This window comes from Zingiber officinale, chromosome 8A, assembly GCF_018446385.1.
Source record: "Zingiber officinale cultivar Zhangliang chromosome 8A, Zo_v1.1, whole genome shotgun sequence".
Lineage (NCBI taxonomy): Eukaryota > Viridiplantae > Streptophyta > Magnoliopsida > Zingiberales > Zingiberaceae > Zingiber > Zingiber officinale.
This window is the reverse complement of record NC_056000.1, coordinates 85228891-85249068: the sequence shown is the minus strand read 5'-3', so window position 1 is coordinate 85249068 and position 20178 is coordinate 85228891. Positions and strand designations below refer to the sequence as shown.

At 40.0% G+C, this 20178-nt stretch overlaps 1 protein-coding gene across 3 annotated transcripts; it reads left to right on the top strand.

Annotated features, from left to right (window-relative positions):
- Positions 1-715: 715 nt before the first annotated feature.
- On the top strand, positions 716-14361 carry LOC122009796 (respiratory burst oxidase homolog protein A-like). 3 transcript variants are annotated; one of them, XM_042566088.1, is made up of 14 exons: positions 716-1678; positions 1746-1905; positions 1984-2032; positions 2559-2672; positions 3053-3475; positions 5457-5840; positions 5920-6015; positions 6109-6224; positions 6300-6467; positions 6574-6733; positions 13526-13726; positions 13837-13965; positions 14065-14143; positions 14236-14361. In XM_042566088.1, exons 1-14 carry the CDS (start codon positions 1006-1008, stop codon positions 14343-14345), a joined length of 2862 nt encoding a protein of 953 aa, XP_042422022.1. In that variant the 5' UTR covers positions 716-1005; the 3' UTR covers positions 14346-14361. The 3 variants fall into 3 exon arrangements, with proteins under 3 accessions (XP_042422022.1, XP_042422020.1, XP_042422021.1); XM_042566086.1 differs by lacking the exons at positions 13526-13726; positions 13837-13965; positions 14065-14143; positions 14236-14361 and adding exons at positions 6828-7028; positions 7139-7267; positions 7367-7445; positions 7538-7730 and having other exon boundaries at positions 718-1678; XM_042566087.1 differs by lacking the exons at positions 13526-13726; positions 13837-13965; positions 14065-14143; positions 14236-14361 and adding an exon at positions 6814-7009 and having other exon boundaries at positions 731-1678.
- Positions 14362-20178: the final 5817 nt, after the last annotated feature.

Genomic DNA, 20178 nt, shown 5'->3' with positions numbered 1-20178 from the left:
CTCGTGTACATTTATGTAGGGACACAACTTAAATACATTACAATCTATTAACATTTTAAAAAATTGTATAAATCTAATACATTATAATTTTAACACATTTATAAAAAAAAAATCATCAACTTACATATTACTACATGATGTATTTTATCAATAAAGTAAAAAAAATATATATCATTTATAATCAAATAATCAATATATTAATTCTACATATGAATATTTGAAATTTTTTGATTTTATTTTGTTTTCAATAAATGGCCATTAAAAGTTTTGTTTCCCCTTCTATGCTTTGAAAACCATCCTAATTTATAAGCATTTAAATCTATTTTTTCAAGAATATCCTTGTGGAGCTTAGAACTCTCAAAATAATAATCAAATATCAACATGATTAATCCCGCTTGCTTGACAATAAACTTGATAGGTTAGACGCAAACTAATTAGATCCAAACTATCTTCTCGTGTACAATCCATCAACAAGGAAGGCTAAACTACTCCAACCTAAACGTGGTAATTTCATAAACACCTATCGAGGAAAAAGTCGATCCGGTCTGGTCCGATCGACCGACGCAATCCTTTCGGGTAAATAAAAAGACCCACCAACCCAAATTTGACCCCATAGTTTCCAGAATGGCTGAGGTCCTCTTCCCGTCTGGACTACGCGGACCTTGAATTCAAACCCCAAACTGAACCATGTTTATATATTCGCCTTCAACTTTATTTATATGCGCTTTGGTAACTAAATTAATGCCATGTCGTTGCTCCCTCCATTAAAGCTTAATCCAAAAACCTTGCCAGCTCGCGGCTCTTCCTCCTCTCCGACCGCAGCTGCCGCCCTCCGGCGAAGTTAGTTCGGTTCGGACTCATGGCGATGAAGGAGGTTTTGTTCGGATAGTGAACGCGTAAGATTTTGGGTCCGAGGGCGTTCGGCGAGGATCCTGTTGTGTGTTGAATTGGTATTGTTGTTTGGTAGTTCGGTGGTGGCGGAGTTGGAGGTCGGAGTTGTGTGGTATGAGGGGGGCGTCGGCGACGAGTCATGAGCGGCGATGGACGTCGGACTCGGTGGCGTTGCCGGAGGGGAAGGGGATGAGCCGGGCGTCGTCGTCGGGGACGTCGGCGATGGCGTCCGACGATGGGGAGGAGTTCGTGGAGGTGACGATCGATCTGCAGGACGACGACACCATCGTGCTCCGAAGCGTAGAGCCGGCGGCGGCGGATGCGGCGGCGGCGGCGAATGAGGCCGGGTACGCGTCGGACGCGACGTGGTCGGAGATGGCGTCGGCGTCACGGTCGCCGTCCATCGGGCGGAGCTCGTCGCACCGGCTGCGGCAGATCTCGCAGGAGTTGAAGGCGGAGGCGGTGGCGCGGGCGCGGCAGCTGAAGGAGGACCTCAAGGCGGAGCTCAAAAGGTTCACGTGGGGCCACGGCCCGCCCTCGCGGCAGCCCGTCCTGTCCTCCTCGACGTCTCAAGGGATCGACTCCGCGCTGGCCGCCAGGGCCGCGCGCCGGCAGCGGGCGCAGCTCGATCGGACCAGATCCGTCGCCCAGAAGGCCCTCCGAGGCCTCCGATTCATCAGCGGCCGCAACGCCAACGGCGTCGACGCGTGGAACGAGGTGCAGAGCAACTTCGACAAGCTCGCGCGCGACAACTACCTCGCCCGATCCGATTTCGCCCAATGCATAGGTTCCTCCTCAATCCCCCTCTCCAATCAATCTCCACTCCATCTGACCAAAACCCTAGCCGGATGCAGGAATGAAAGACTCCAAGGAGTTCGCACTGGAGCTGTTCGACGCATTGACTAGGAGACGAAGGTTGAATACCGAGCGGATCAGCAGAGAGGAACTCCACGAGTTCTGGTGTCAGATCACCGACCAAAGCTTCGATTCTCGACTCCAGATCTTCTTCGACATGTAACAAATCCCTAATTCTCTCCTTCTTCCAACCCCAGATCCGATCCCCCAATTTTTTCAAATTTTGAATCTGTTTAGGGTGGACAAGAACGAGGACGGCCACATCACAGAGGAGGAAGTCAAAGAGGTAACCTTTTTACCCTCTCTCCTTCCTTCCTTCCTTTCTTGCTCATCATTTACATCTTCCCAAAGAACACCCAACCCAATTATGCAAACAATTAATTGTATTTTAGGATTTTTTTTTTAATCTTGAATCATTTACAAGACATTAAGCTTAATGGGGTGGGTGAACAGAACCGGCACATCAACACCAACCACCCTTCACCTGCCCATTGCCTCCACTCCTTGCCTTCTTGCCTCACAAAGAACTCTCTGTTTTCATTGACGCATTCAAATGGTTCTCTAACTGAAAAACAATGAGAGGAAGTGGAAGCTCCTATCTTGATTTTTATTCCCTTGCCTAGCTCAAACACTGTCCACTGATGCTGACTCCTGGTTGGTGAAGGGCATTTAGGCCAAAGACTGATTGAATGATGATGAGGGAAAGGAAATCTTTTTGGTGCTTTGTCATTTCCATTTAAATTATCAACAAAGTAGTTATTTTCCATTTGCATTGACTTGTTCATCTTTTTTTTAAAAAAAAAATGTTTCAGATAATAATGCTCAGTGCGTCTGCTAATAAGCTGTCGAGGCTGAAAGAACAAGCAGAGGAGTACGCAGCTCTAATAATGGAGGAGTTGGATCCCGAGAGACTCGGCTACATCGAGGTCTGGTCGATTGAAACCCTACTCTGTTCTTTAAATTGCATGCCACAAAGAAACAAATTAAGCTAGTTCTATCAGCTGCTTACATAGATTGAATCATAATTAAATTAAGCAGCCATGAGCCCTGTTCGTCTTCGTCGACTTCTCTTCCATAAAGTGATAGAGACCCGTTGACTTTTGTATCCATCTGGTGAAGGCGCATATCCTCTCGTCAATCTTAAGCTTTGGTTTCTAGAAACGAGTTGGGGTGTCATGTCAAACTTGTGGACTGTCTGTCACTGATGTTCCCTTCGAGTCGAAGAAAATCATGCATGTCGATCGCTTGTATTGATGAATAGACTAATAAATGGATTCCTGCTAAAGCAAATTCTCATGGCGGACAGCTTTGGCAACTGGAGACGTTGCTGCTGCAAAAGGACACGTACATCAACTACAGCCAAGCGCTGAGCTACACGAGCCAGGCGCTGAGCCAGAACCTGGGGGGGCTGAGGAAGAAGGGACCAATCCGGAAGCTGACCGCCAAGGTGGCCTACTACGTGGAGGAGAACTGGAAGAGGCTTTGGGTGGTGGCGCTGTGGATCGCCGTCATGGCCGGACTCTTCACCTGGAAATTCATACAGTACCGCAACAGGTACGCGTTCCACGTCATGGGATACTGCCTCACCACCGCCAAGGGCGCCGCCGAGACGCTGAAGCTTAACATGGCTCTCATCCTCCTCCCAGTGTGCCGGAACACCATCACCTGGCTACGCTCCACCCGCCTCGCCCGTGCCCTGCCATTCGACGACAACATCAACTTCCACAAGGTTAGTAGTTAGTACATTCCTTAACTATACTTCTGAAATTCATGCCCTTTTAATTTTCAGTTTTTTCATTTGACTATTATAATTTCATAAATACTATCTAAATATATAAAAAAACAATAGCAATCAAATTTTATCTCACTTTAAGCGATAAAATATTTATAAACAAATTTAGTATTCAGTTTGATAAAAATTATATTCGTTCAATACACACAAGATTAATTAAATATCAAATTTGAGCAATTCATTAAATTAAACAAACAAACTTAAAGACATGTGTTCATGTTTGTGAACAACAGTTGATATTCGTGAACAATATTCACAGACCACGTTTATTAATAATTTCTTATCAAAATATTAAATAAATAAAATTTTAAAATATACAAACAAATTTGAATTATCAAACTCAATAATCAATAAAAAAAATCTAAATTTCAAACAATCAAACAAGTTAAAATTGAGAGTTCGATAACATCTAAACAAATCAAGTTTAAGTCAATTGTCTGAACCAAGCTCAAACTCATATAAAATAAATCAAGTTAAGCTTGAATAATCATTTCAATGACTTGGTTCATTTTAGACATGACTTGACTTAACTCGATTATCTTATCAAATAAGCTTGAATATCCCAAAACTTAATTCAACTTAGCTTGTTTACAATCCTAATCTCACTAGATAGGCTTGATAGATGGATCCTTATAAAATTCTATTTTCTATTACATCATTATTTATATTTAAATAAATTTTATCTTTATTAGTAGTTTAAATATATATTTTTATCATTTAAATATATCTCTCAAAATTTTCTCTCTCGGTCTAATATTTTTTTATTTTTTATTTTATTCATTTTAGTATGTCTATATATCTATCATAATATTTTTATTTTTGAGAACTTTTATAGTACATGTACTATTTCATATAAAATAGCAAATATAACTGTTTGTCTCAACCCTTGAATAAGGTGAAAATTATATCAGCAAACTAAATAAAGAGTTTTAATAATATTTATTAAAGTTACAAGCGTAGAAAAGAGGTATGGGAGCCAAATAAATTTTCTTTTTCTAATTAATTAATGCGTACGGGCCTTGCTCCATTATTTATTCCTCCCTGTTATGTGAGACCTACGGATATGAAGGAATGCGCGTGGAAAGCAATGATGTTATTAAATAATCAGTTAGGCAGATAGATGTGGAGGATGAAAGCATCACCTCATCACCAGTGGATAGAACACGTTTCTTTTTACTTCATGTATAGGGAAGATAGGTATACCTTGCCGGATATATTTGAAGTCTAATCATATAATTAAAAATATTTGGTTCCAGCTGCAACGCAAATCAGTGACTGCTACAGCGGCCAAAGGCTGCTAAGAATGAAACAATTAAATAAATGAACATGAAAGTAAGTGGGAAGAAACACGTGCCAATCCACACCATCATAGCTTGGCCCTAAGTTTTATCCCTCTTAGCTTTGCTGTGTTTCTGCTGGATCATTTTAGGTTAATCAGAAAGCATATCTTTGAGATTGGCTTGTCATCTGAATCACTTATGCACAAATATGTTGACTGTTAGAATCCATTGAATCTCAAAATGAGTATCTAAACGAACATGAAACATCCTAACTTCTATGTCTTCTCATGCCTTTCAAGACTAACAAGCCTAACTTTCATAGTATCTTCAAATTGGCAGTCTTCAATCAGGACAAAATCAATTTAATTATTGAAGTCAGGACACTCTTCTAATATTTATAAAGAATGAAGAATTCCACTTATCCATGAGCCTGGAGTAATTCAAAAGCTTTGATGGCAAAATGAAGAAGACATTGATCAGTACCAAAATTTGGCTAGAGACTAGATGAGAAACTAGACCTTGTGGGCTTTTGAAGTCGAACTAAATGATGCTACTTTAATCTACGGAATGTTCTGCTGCCTAACATATTTATTGCTGCTCTATGTTCTAACACTAACAATTGGTAATACCATATCTAGACCATAGCAGCAGCGATAGTCGTCGGAGTAATCCTCCACGCAGGCAACCATATCACTTGTGACTTTCCCCGGCTAATCTCTTCCTCCGATGAGAAGTACCAAGGCTTGCAACGATATTTTGGGGACACAAAGCCAACCTACTTAGATCTCATGCGAGGCGTTGAGGGCATCACTGGAATCATAATGGTGGTCTGCATGGTGGTGGCTTTCGTCCTCGCAACACACTGGTTTCGTCGGAGCCTAGTGAAGTTCCCTAAGCCCTTCGATAGGCTCACTGGTTTCAATGCCTTTTGGTACTCTCACCACCTGTTTGTCATCGTCTACATTTTGTTGATTGTCCATGGAGAATTTCTCTACCTCATCCACAAGTGGTACAATAAGACAGTAAGTTCTTTCTGCATTGGCTTCTTAATTTTTATGATTTTTCTGCTATCATGTAACTCAACCTTCTTGACTGATGCAGACATGGATGTATCTTGCAGTTCCTGTTCTTCTGTACGTCGGGGAGAGGAGCCTAAGAGCCCTCAGGTCCGGTCATTACTCGGTTCGCTTACTAAAGGTAACTCTGCTCTATTGCTAAAAGTTAGACCGTCCGTCCACGGAGTGGACAATCATCTAGCTAGTGTTAGTAACTTCTTAACTTCATATTCAGGTAGCCATATATCCAGGCAATGTTCTTACGCTTCAAATGTCGAAGCCTGCAGCATTCCGCCACAAGAGTGGTCAGTACATGTTTGTGCAGTGCCCCGCCGTCTCCCCCTTTGAATGGTAAAACCCAAGATGTCAGTCAAATCAGTTCTTGAAAATTGTATGTTTAATGTAAGCTGTCTTCTTTTCATTCAGGCATCCTTTCTCAATCACTTCTGCTCCTGGAGACGACTACTTGAGCGTCCACATTAGACAACTCGGTGATTGGACAAGGGAACTAAAGCGAGTTTTTGCGGCGGCATGTGAACCTTCAGTTGCAGGAAAGAGTGGCCTTTTGAGAGCAGATGATGCTACCAAGAAGAGGTAGATATGTCACAAACAAACATGTATCTGATGTCAAAATGCAATGCAATGCAATGAATCATAATGTTCACAGTGATACAATAGAGAGCTCATTTTCTTATCGCAGTTTGCCAAAGCTTTTGATCGACGGGCCTTACGGTGCTCCGGCCCAAGATTACAAGAAGTATGACGTTCTTCTCCTCGTCGGCCTCGGCATTGGTGCAACACCTTTCATTAGCATATTGAAGGATCTACTTAACAACATTGTCAAAATGGAAGAGGAGAATGTGAGACTTGCATTCCTTCTTCTTATTGTGCCCTTATTCAAAAATATAAGACTGCCTCAGTTGAGATGCCAATTTATCAGTTTTTCCGATACAGGATACACTCTCCGAGCTCTGCCCACCGACGGTGACGCAAAATGGGGAGCGAGTCGATTTGGCCACACTCATGAAGGCCTCACGCAGAGTGAAGTGGACTCTCAAAACAACAAATGCATATTTCTATTGGGTTACGCGGGAGCAAGGCTCCTTCGATTGGTTTAAAGGAGTCATGAATGAAGTGGCTGAGTCAGACCAAAGGGTAAGCCACTCTACGAAATTTCCTACAATTCGATTCACCGGCACATACAGTGCATACCATATAAGGCCTTGCACTTACTAGTTCCTAACCAATTTAATTGCTCGAATCAGGGAATAATCGAGATGCACAATTACTTGACGAGCGTGTACGAGGAAGGAGACGCAAGGTCAGCTCTAATCACCATGATCCAAGCCCTCAACCACGCGAAGAATGGTGTTGACATAGTCTCTGGCACTAGGGTGAGAACAATCTTGCTAAATTCATTGGAGGCACAATCATATGGTTGGAACCGAAGATCTTGCTAGTAACTTCAAATATTTTTCGAATCGATTCGTTAGGTTCGCACTCATTTTGCTAGACCCAACTGGAAGAAAGTCTTCACCAAGATAAGTTCCAAGCATCCGTGTGCAAAAATAGGTGAGTTTTGTTGTAACTCATCAAGATCGTACCTTTTCGATTTTCCTACCGCATTGACGAACTTGAATCCACGGTGCATCCATTGAACACAGGAGTATTCTACTGTGGAGCACCGGTTCTAGGGCAGGAGGTAGGCAAGTTGTGCCATGACTTCAACCAGAGGGGTTCCACCAAGTTCGAGTTCCACAAGGAGCATTTCTGATCCATATTGATATAGATGACTCAGTAGGGAAAAAAAAAATGTATAGTCTTTTTATTTATTTTTCCAAAATTATATTGTGAGCAGGAGGAAGAGGAGAAGAGAAATAAAAAATAAGAAAAAGTTAATGAAAGTCTATTTTGCTGACCCTGATACTTTGGTTGTGAGAAAGGATAGTTAAATAGAATCAGTCGATCGAAGTTAAATTGAAAATTCAATTTTTTTTATAAATATGAATTATTTTGATTAAATTGATTCGATCTTGATTTTAAAAATTCAATAGATTAAACCAAATTAAAATTGGGAGTTCTAATTGCATAATTTGTAACTCCTCTCCCCTCTTTAGCCACGTATTCATTCCAGATTTCTAATGACTTTTAAAATAATATATTTTTTTGAGTTTGATAGATTTCTATTGACTTTAATAGAATTCCACAGACTCTATAAATAGAATTTCATAGACTCTTCTTGATTTTTTTTAAGATTTTTATAGACATTTGTAATTTTTCATAGAGTTATGTGGATTTTCATGAATTTTATAATTTGTATAATTATGTCACTTTTTTATTTATTTCTTTGAACTAATAACTGAACGATAACATCTTCAACTTTTTATTATTTATTTGTATAAGTAAATTCTTCTTTGCTTAACTTTAATTTAATAAAAATAATGAATGAATCATTATTCAATTTATTAAAATCAAATTTCAATTCTTCAAGTCAATTCAACGTATATAATTCATTAATCAATATTTTTTAATAATACATACCAAAATTAGATAAATAATTATTAAAATATTGAGAAAATTTAATATTTTTCATTAGTCTTGTATGGAAAAAAAAACTAATTGTTATTGACAACATGATCAATATCACATTTTCTAGTTGCTTGATTTTGTTTCAAATTAGGTCCTATCTCGTTTTCTAGTTGCTTGTGGAACCTCGGAACTCATAGGTTGAGATGGTAATGGTGAAGCAAGGTCCTCAGGAAATAGAGGTTGATATGAAGATTCTTGCATATTGCTTTGTATGAATTCATCACTGTTGTAATCAAACACGTAATCATCTAATAAGTTAGTACCCCCATTTTCTTCTGTCTCAGAGGTTCTCGCATCAGTGTCATCTCCAAGTTCAATTGCATATTTTCCTGTAGCAGTTCCATTCCCAACTACAAGTCTTAAGTCTTCATAATCCTCAAAAGTATCAGTCCGATAATATTCATGTTTAGGGTGAGACTGCCAAAGAACAAAAATCATAAGTTTAATTCAAATTCTAATTGTAAATATACAATTTATTATTCTAACCTTAAAATAATCCTCTCATACTTCATCACTAGCTATGAATTTCTTTGTCATAGAATCTCATCCAAACCCAGAACTATGACGTATAAGCTTACAGTAGTTGTTATGTCATTGTTTGAACCACTTCAAACGGCTTTGATACTGTGCAAAAGTCTTTTCACAGCCAAGTTTTGCATTAAGAGTAGGAAGTATTTTTATTTCCACTGTTCTTTTGTTCAACACACCATTCCTATCACGTCATCCTCGCATTGCAGCATCAACCATAAGTCTTAATAATTCATTGCTCTCCTCTGTAGTCCATATATTATATTTTGCTTGTGAATCTCCCATTGATAGTACTTCTTTAGCATGCATAAGATAGAAAAAATGGTGGATGAGCACATATATAACAATATTCTTTGTTGTTTTATAATAAAAGTTTGCCTTATGCAACCAATTAAACAGAAAAAGAAAACTTCAACAATCAAATGTTTCTTAATTTATTAATTTCACTATTAAATTATATGAGGTTTTTATTGAAAGTTCATGCATTCTCGATTACATATTTGCACATGTTTATGAAAGCAAGCCATCGTGTATAAAAATGCATGATCATGTGTTGACTTCTACCATCATAGTATAATTAAAAATTGACAAATAATTGATATCTTCTTTGATCCTTTGTTTTTTGCTAAAATGAATATTGAAAATTGCATACCATAGAGCAGTTGCTCCATTTTCCCCAAATTATATAAATCCAAAACCAGCAATATTTCAAAGTCGATTTTGAGTTAGAATGATGCAAAAATAATCACCTATGAACCACAAAAGAAAAATATTTTACACGAAGTTTCTACGATTAATTTTCTATACACAAATTGTGCTCTATAAAATAAAAAATAAAATTGAACACCCACTAAAAAATGAAATCAAATAAAAAATTCTGCTCCACTATTCATATAATAGTAAAAATTCTACGATTAAGTTTCCATATACAAATTATGCTTCGTAAAATAAAAAATGAAATCGAACACCCACTAAAAAAATGAAATCAAACAAAAAATTTTGCTCCACTATTCATATAATATTCAATATCTACTTACGTTGACCCATAGAGTTGAAAAAAGTATATACTAATCGTTAGAGATGTTGTTAGAGACTCTAGACAGATATATAGGTTTACGGTACCAATCAGGATGGCAAAAATTGTAGATATATAGACGAACAATTGAAACAATACCAATCGTTATGAAATAAGGGAAAAATTGTAGACAAACAATCGAAACAGTAACAATCATACCTTTGTAGGAGAATTTTTTTAGTCGTGAGAGAAGGTTTTTTTTTATCGTGAGAGGAGACAACCCTAGAGATGTCTTGAGAGAGTTTAGTGTGATTAAAATCTGTCAAAATCTCTAGGTAAAATGGAAGATAATTTTTTACTTTTTATGGTAATACCTAAGGCATTGAAATTTATACTAAAGAATTTTCTAAGAATCCTTGGAAATCTATTGCAATTTTGGATACCTTTAAACTTTTATGGAGTCTTTAAAAGTCAAGTTTGAATACCATATGATTTTTTATAACTTTTTAAAAATCTATTTTGAATCCAACTAAATTTGTAAAGAATTTATAAAAGTCTAATTTCAATATCTCTAGACTTTTAAATTTTAAAAGAGTCATTAAAAGTATAGTTTTAATACACCCCCTAAAATTCAGTTATTTTAATTTTTGATTGATTCAATTGATATTTTATTCATTCAATTTATTTGAACTTTTAACGAAAATTTGATTAGTTGGATTAAATCTAAAAAATTATCAATTTATTCGATTTAAACAGTTCGACTAATAATTGATTGTTCATTCCTACTGATGCGGTAATGCTGAGGAGTCCTACCCTGTTGTGACGATAGAGATCAAACTCAGGGCGGTCAATGCGTATAGGGCATCGGCCGGTCGGGCGAAGCATTCTCCGACCGGGAGAAAGGATCCGACTCGTCGTTGTTAACTTCGACACGAAGCATTCAAACGTCCGACGCTCAAGGGAGAACGATATGCAGAAGCCGAGCCGAGCTGCTACCCCGCTCGCCCAAGCAGCAGACTCAACATCAGCCAAGCACGTAGACAGTGAACTTCCTGTTCGAGCGGATATCCCGCTCGGCCCAGCGACAGATCACGAGGATGGAGGATTCCAGCCTGAGCGGCCATCCCACTCGGCCCAACAGCAGACAATACATGGGCAGTGGACTTCCGATCGAGCGGTTATCCTGCTCGGCCAAACAACAGATAATACATGGACAGTGGACTTCTAGCCGAGCGGTTATCCCGCTCGACCCAACAGCAAATAGCACATGGACAGTGGATTTTCGACCGAGCGGCTATCCCACTCGGCCCGATGGCAGACAGCACATGAACAATGGAGTTCCGGCCGAGCGGCTATTCCGCTCAGACAAGCAACATACACAGCAGGATATCTTCGATATCCTTTTGGAAGTCAGTGCGGCTGACAGGTGGCATGGTCAGACAGAAGATCATATGGCGGAAGCTTCCATTGTCACTTCAGAGATATGCTCGGTCCATTAAGGTACTGTATCAGGAACACTTTACTAACAAGTCTTTTCAAGGAAAGCTTTGAGATGAGTGTCTGCCTTGGGAAGCATACACGCACGCTACAGGAGCTCTATATAAAGGGGGGTCCAAGCATCAGCGGAGATATGCGTTACATGCGATTTCTACTGTTGTGCTACAGTTCTTATTGCTCCACTCTTTACTTCGTGAGAGATTGACTTGAGCGTCGGAGACTTATAGGGTCCAGGCGCCCGAAACCCTTCAAAGCGCCCGGAACCTAAAATTTATCATGATCAATGTGGACTTTGACTGACGTATCGGGGATAGAATTTTATCCCACTCTAGGCGCCTAGAACCCTTCCAGGCGCCCCGACCAAGGCTATAAATACAGCATTGGTCCAGAAGCTAAAGAACAACAAGCATCTTGAGTAACAACACTTGTACACTTTCAGTTTTAATTTAGCTTCTTCTTTTCTTAGCTTTCACTGCTGTAAAGAGGCTTCTCTACCTGAAGGAGATATTAATGTGTTCCACTTCCTTGGATTAACAACCTCTCCGATTGTAACCAAGTAAAACTTTGGTGCATCTGTCTTTCAGTTCATTTCTTATTTTTATGCAAGTGTTCTTTTAAGTCCGAGAAAGGTTCATATTTGTTTGTATTTGTGCAGGGGCTATTCACCCCCCTCTAGTCGGCCAACAGATCCTAACACCATTGAGGAGGACCCGAACCACCAACTTCATAGTGGTGGACGCGACGTCGGCCTACAATATCATTTTGGGCCGACCGACCCTCAACGAGTTCCGGGCGGTAGTGTCGACTTACTGCCAGAAAATAAAGTTCCCAGTAGACGACCAGGTGGGAAAAGTCAAGGGCGACCAACTGGCCACTCGACATTGCTATGTGGAGATGGTCAAGACTGAGGCAAAAGCCGCTCAGAAGACTCCACGGCTAGAGGTAAATACGATCACGAAGAAGCCTCCTACTCTGGCATATGAGGAAAAGGAGGGCGTTCAGATCCACCTGAAACGGTCGGAAGCCACGACCTTCATCGCCACCGACCTGTAGGAGGAGAAGAAGGTAGAGCTGATCACCTATCTCAAACAGAATCACGATGTGTTCGCCTGTTCGACACATAAGATGCCCGATATCTCCCTGAGCATGGCTCAGCACGAACCTCACGTCCGACCGGACGCTCGGCCGATCAAACAAAGGAAAAGAAATTTTAGCGCGGAGCAGAACGTGATCATCCGAGCAGAGATAGAGAAACTACGAGAGGTCGGCCATATCAGGGAAGTCCAATTCCCGAGCTGACTAGCTAATGTTGTGCTAGTCTCCAAGATGGACAATAAATGGCGAGTCTGCATCAACTTCCATGATCTTAACAAGGTCTAACCAAAGGGCTTCTATCCCCTGCCCAGGATAGATCAGATGGTTGACTCGATGACGGGCTGCGAGCTCATCTGCATGCTCGACGCATATCAAGGCTACTGTTGGTGCAATATCCCTGGGTCAAGGTTGACCTGGTTGACTAAGATTGAGTTGGCTCAAGCTTGAGTCTTTATGTTTGAGTTTCGATGTTTGACAATACAGATAATACGTGGAGATTACAAGTGTAATCATCCGATTGGGGAGATTGCTGGAGCAATTCCCCTCTGGTTAGGATTTGACCAGTCTGAGTTTGAAAAAGAGTCAAGTAGGTCAAGATTGACCGGATACTTGATTGGGAAGTCCTAATGAATGAAGCTAGGCAGAAAGAAAAATTTTGATGAGTAAAGTCAGGCAGAAAGAAAACTTTTGATCGACGGGCCTTACGGTGCTCCGGCCCAAGATTACAAGAAGTATGACGTTCTTCTACTCGTCGGCCTCGGCATTGGTGCAACACCTTTCATCAGCATATTGAAGGATCTACTTAACAACATTGTCAAAATGGAAGAGGAGAATGTGAGACTTGCATTCCTTCTTCTTATTGTGCCCTTATTCAAAAATATAAGACTGCCTCAGTTGAGATGCCAATTTATCAGTTTTTCCGATACAGGATACACTCTCCGAGCTCTGCCCACCGACGGTGCCGCAAAATGGGGAGCGAGTCGATTTGGCCACACTCATGAAGGCCTCACGCAGAGTAAAGTGGACTCTGAAAACAACAAATGCATATTTCTATTGGGTTACGCGGGAGCAAGGCTCCTTCGATTGGTTTAAAGGAGTCATGAATGAAGTGGCTGAGTCAGACCAAAGGGTAAGCCACTCTACGAAATTTCCTACAATTCGATTCACCGGCACATACAGTGCATACCATATAAGGCCTTGCACTTACTAGTTCCTAACCAATTTAATTGCTCGAATCAGGGAATAATCGAGATGCACAATTACTTGACGAGCGTGTACGAGGAAGGAGACGCAAGGTCAGCTCTAATCACCATGATCCAAGCTCTCAACCACGCGAAGAATGGTGTTGACATAGTCTCTGGCACTAGGGTGAGAACAATCTTGCTAAATTCATTGGAGGCACAATCATATGGTTGGAACCGAAGATCTTGCTAGTAACTTCAAATATTTTTCGAATCGATTCGTTAGGTTCGCACTCATTTTGCTAGACCCAACTGGAAGAAAGTCTTCACCAAGATAAGTTCCAAGCATCCCTGTGCAAAAATAGGTGAGTTTTGTTGTAACTCATTAAGATCATACCTTTTCGATTTTCCTACCACATCGACGAACTTGAATCCACGGTGCATCCATTGAACACAGGAGTATTCTACTGTGGAGCACCGGTTCTAGGGCAGGAGGTAGGCAAGTTGTGCCATGACTTCAACCAGAGGGGTTCCACCAAGTTCGAGTTCCACAAGGAGCATTTCTGATCCATATTCATATAGATGACTCAGTAGGGAAAAAAAATGTATAGTCTTTTTATTTATTTTTCCAAAATTATATTGAGTAGAGGAAGAGGAGAAGAGAAATAAAAAATAAGAAAAATTTAATGAAAATCTATTTTGCTGGCCCTGATACTTTGGGTGTGAGAAAGGATAGTTAAATAGAATCATTCGATCGAAGTTAAATTGAAAATTCAATTTTTTTTATAAAATATTAATTATTTTGATTAAATTGATTTTAAAAATTCAATGGATTAAACCAAATTAAAATTGGGAGTTCTAATTGCATAATTTGTAACTCCTCTCCCCTCTTTGGCCTCGTATTCATTCTAGATTTCTAATGACTTTTAAAATAATAGATTTTTATAGAGTTTGATAGATTTCTATTGATTTTAATAGAATTCCACAGGCTCTATTAACAGAATTTTATAGACTCTTGTTTACTTTTTTTATAAGATTTTTATAGACATTTGTAATATTTTTCATAGAGTTCTATGGATTTTCATAGATTTTGTAATTTGTATAATCATGTCACTTTTTTATTGATTTCTTTGAACTAGCAACATCTTTAACTTTTTATTATTTATTTGTATAAGTGAATTCTTCTTTGATTAACTTTAATTTAATAAAAATGATGAATGAATCACTATTCAATTTATTAAAATCAAATTTCAATTTTTCAAGTCAATTCAACGTGTATAATTCATTAATCAATATTTTTTAATAATACATACCAAAATTAGATAAACAATTATTAAAATATTGAGAAAATTTAATATTTTTCATTAGTCTTGTATGAAAAAAAAAACCTAATTGTTATTGACAACATGATCAATATCATGTTTTCTAGTTGCTTGATTTTGCTTCAAATTCGGTCCTATCTCGTTTTTTAGTTGCTTGTGGAACCTCGGAACTCATAGGTTGAGATGGTAATGGTAAAACAAGGTCTTCAGAAAATAGAGGTTGATATGAAAATTCTTGCCTATTGCTTTGTATGAATTCACCACTGTTGTGATCAAACATGTAATCATCTAATAAGTTAGTACCCCCATTTTCTTCTGTCTCAAAGGTTCTCGCATCAGTGTCATATCCAAGTCCAATTGCATATTTTTCTGTAGCAGTTCCATTCCCAACTACAAGTCTTAAGTCTTCATAGTCCTCAAAAGTATCAATCCGATAATGTTTATGTTTAGGGTGAGACTGCCAAAGAACAAAAATCATAAGTTAAATTCAAATTCTAATTGTAAATATACAGTTTGTAAATATACAATTTATTATTCTAACTTTAAAATAATCCTCTCATACTTCATCACTAGCTGTGAATTTTTTTGTCATTGAACCTCATCCAAACCCAGAACTATGACGTATAAGCTTACAGTAGTTGTTATATCGTTGTTTGAACCACTTCAAACGGCTTTGATACCGTGCAAAAGTTTTTTCACACCCAAATTTTGCATTAAGAGTGGGAAGTATTTTTATTTCCACTGTTCTTTTATTCAACACACCATTCCTATCACGTCATCCTTGCATTGCAGCATCAACCATAAGTCTTAATAATTCATTGCTCTCCTCTGTAGTCCATATATTATATTTTGCTTGTGAATCTCTCATTGATAATACTTCTTTAGCATGCATAAGATAGAAAAAATGGTGGATGAGCACATATATAACAATATTCTTTGTTGTTTTATAATAAAAGTTTGTCTTATGCAACCAATTAAACAGAAAAAGAAAACTTCAACAATCAAATGCTTTTTAATTTATTAATTTCACTATTAAATTATATGAGGTTTTCATTGAAAGTTCATGCATTCTCGGTTACATATTTGCACATGTTTATGAAAGCAAGCCATCATGTATAAAAATGCATGATCATGTGTTGACTTCTACCTTCATAGTATAATTAAAAATTGACAAATAATTGATATCTTCTTTGATCCTTTGTTCTTTGCTAAAATGAATATTGGAAATTGCATACCATAGAGCGGTTGCTCCATTTTTCCCAAATTATATAAGTCCAAAACGAGCAACATTTCAAAGTCGATTTTGAGTTAGAATGATGCAAAAACAACCACCTATGAACCACAAAAGAAAAATATTTTACATGAAGTTTCTACGATTAATTGTCTATACACAAATTGTGCTCTATAAAAAAAACTAAAATCGAACACCCACTAAAAAATTCTGATCCACTATTCATATAATAGTAAAAATTCTACGATTAATTTTTCATATACAAATTGTGCTTTGTAAAATAAAAAATGAAATCGAACACCCACTAAAAAAATGAAATCAAACAAAAAATTTTGCTCCACTATTCATATAATAATTCAATATCTACTTACGTTGACCCATAGAGTTCAAAAAAATATATACTAATTGTTAGAGATGTTGTTAGAGACTGTAGACAGATATATAGGTTTACGGTACCAATCAGGATGGGAAAAATTGTAGATATATAGACGAACAACTGAAACAGCACCAATCGTTATGAAATAAGGGAAAAATTGTAGACGAACAATCGAAATAGTAACAATCATACATTTGTAGGAGAATTTTTTTGGTCGTGAGAGGAGACAACCCTAGAGACGTCTTGAGAGAGTTTAGTGCGATTAAAATCTGTCAAAATCTCTAGGTAAAATGGAAGACAATTTTTTACTTTTTATGGTAATACCTAAGGCATTGAAATTTATACTAAAGAATTTTCTAAGAAACCTTAGAAATCTATTGTAATTTTGGATACCTTTAAACTTTTATGGAGTTTTTAAAAGTTAAGTTTGAATACCACATGATATTTTATAACTCTTTAAAAATCTATTTTGAATGCCACTAAATTTGTAAAGAGTTTATAAAAGTCTAATTTCAATATCTCTAGACTTTTAAATTTTAAAAGAGACATTAAAAGTCTAGCTTTAATACACCCCCTAAAATTCAGTTATTTTAATTTTTGATTGATTCAATTGATATTTTATTTGTTCAATTTATTTAAACTTTTAACAAAAATTTGATTAGTTGGATTAAATCTAAAAAATTATCAATTTATTCGGTTTAAACAGTTTGACTAATAATTGATTCTTCATTCCTACTGATGTGGTAATGCTGAGGAGCCCTACCCTGTTGTCATGACAGAGGTCAAAGTTAGGGCGGTCAATGTGTATAGGGCATCGGCCGGTCGAGCGAAGTATTCTCCGACCGAGAGAAAGGATCCGACTCGTCGTCGTTAACTTCGACACGGAGCATTTCAAACGCCCGACGCTCAAGGGAGAACGATATGCAGAAGCCGAGCCGAGCGGCTACCCCGCTCGGCCAAGCAGCAGACTCAACATTAGTCAAGCACGCAGACAGTGAACTTCCGGCCAAGCGGATATCCCACTCGGCCCAGCGACAAATCACGAGGATGGAGGATTCCAGCCTGAGCGGTCATCCCACTCGACCCAACAGCAAACAATACATGGGCAGTGGACTTCTGGTCAAGCGGCTATCCCGCTCGGCCCAACAACAGATAATACATGGACAGTGGACTTCTTGCCGAGTGGCTATCCTGCTCGGCCGAATAGCAAATAGCACATGGACAGTGGATTTCCGGCCGAGCGACTATCCTGCTCGGCCCGACGGCAGACAGCACATGGACAGTGGAGTTCCGGCCGAGCGACTATTCCGCTCGACCAAGCAACAGACACAGCAAGATATATTTCGATATCCTTTTGGGAGCCAGTGTCACTGACAGGTGGCATGGTCAGATCGTACGGCGGAAGCTTCCACTGTCACTTCATAAATATGTTCGGCCCGTTAAGGTACTGTGTCAAGAACACTTTACTGACAAGTCTTTTCAAGGAAAGCTTTGAGATGAGTGCCTGCCTTGGGAAGCATGCACGCATGCTGCAGGAGCTCTATATAAAGGGGGGTCCAAGCATCAGCGGAGATATGTGTTACATGCGATTTCTACTGTTGCGCTGCAGTTTTCTTATTGCTCCACTATTTACTTCATGGGAGATTGACTTGAACGTCGGAGGGACATCGCCGAGGACCCCTTCCTTGGCTCGGCACTGACCCTGCTTGTGTTGCAGGCGGGAGCGAAGTTCACAGGAGGTCAGCAAGAGCGTCACATCCCCAGCATCTATCTCATCAACTTTCAGATAGGATCATATTTGGCACCGTCTATGGGAACGTCACCTAAATCCGAGCCGAGAAGATGGAAGACGTTGGACGACTAACCACCGTGATTCTCACTCAGGAGGAGCTGGAGATGCTCGTGCAAGCACAAGCAGCGAAAATGATTGAGCAACAACAACAAGCGCTAGCCGATCAGCTAGCGCCGTAGCCTGCAACATCAGGGGTCGATAGGTGAGCGGGGCAAGAAGACCGAGCGGAGCAACTCTCCGTATAGAGGTCAGAACCGACGATCGACTGATACTCAGGGGGGAAACATTGCCCGCGCCGATCCCCTTCTTTCGAGCTCTGTTCAAAACCCCCTCGGAGATAGCCCAAGCACATCAGGAGAGAGGATCATCTTCAGACAATGCTCCCGTTCAGGACGCACGAAAAGGCAAAGCGGCCCGAAGCAACATGTCTCCCGAACGAATCAACAGACAGTTCTCAGAGGAGATCTTACAAGACCCTCTGCCCCGACACTACACCCCGTTGGCGATTAGGACGTACAATGGGTCAACTAACCCCGATGATCATTTGGATTGGTTTGACAATGAAGCTACGTTGCACCAGTACACAAACAGAGTAAAATACAGAGGCTTCCTCACAACTCTCTCCGGATCGGCGCAGCACTGGTTCAGAAGGCTGTTGGATGACTCGAACGAAGCTTCAAGGATTTCCGAACCGCGTTCCAGCACCACTTCACCAGCTGCTAACGCTACCATAAGACAAGCGTCAACCTCTTCGCCCTGAAGCAAGGGCCCAAAAAAACACTCTGAGCGTACATTCAACACTTCAATCAAGTGTTCATGGACATCCCCTTGGTCTCATTCGAGACTATGATTAATGCCTTCATCCATGGGCTCACCGAGGGAGATTTCTTCCGGTCACTCATCAGAAAGCCGTCCAGGGACTTCGACCACATGACCAAGAAGGCCAACAAGTATATCAATGTGAAAGAAGCTCAGGCATCCAAGAGAAAAGAGACATCGATCGAGAATACGACACCGACCAAGCGCCGACTGGCAAGTAGCCATCTGTCGTCGAAAGGGCTGAGGGCTAAAGGAGCATAACCGTACCAGGAGACCAGGGCACATGCCGTATAGCATGTGGCGTCGGGCCGACCTAAGGCATCAAAGGGCAAGGTATGGACGCCTATATTTTATTCATTCCACCAGTCGGTGACGCACAACACACGGGACTGCTAAGTACTGACATCGATTGTCAGCCGACCAGCTCCAAGAGGATACCACCGCAAATCACCTTCATCTGATCGATGACCACGACACAGATCCGCTGAGCATCGGGACGACAGAAGGGCGCTCGAACGTCATCACCATCACCAACATCAGCAGAGGGAAGCCACCGATCTGTCCCAGACCCCAGCCGAGCGAGATAGACCCTCCGCTGGGGAAGAAGAAAATAGGAATAATGCTTCCCGAGGAGAGATAGGCATGATAGCCGGTGGACCAACCGGCGGCGACTCCAACCGTGCCAGGAAGTCATATGCTCGGCGGTTGGAGATCCATACCGTGGGGTGCAGTAAGGAGAAAGCCGAAAGGCCTCAAATCAGCTTTGACCCCAGCGATCTGGAAGGTGTAAAAATCCCTCATGATGATGCTTTGATCATCGAAGCAATGATCACCAACTACATCATTCACCAGACCTTCGT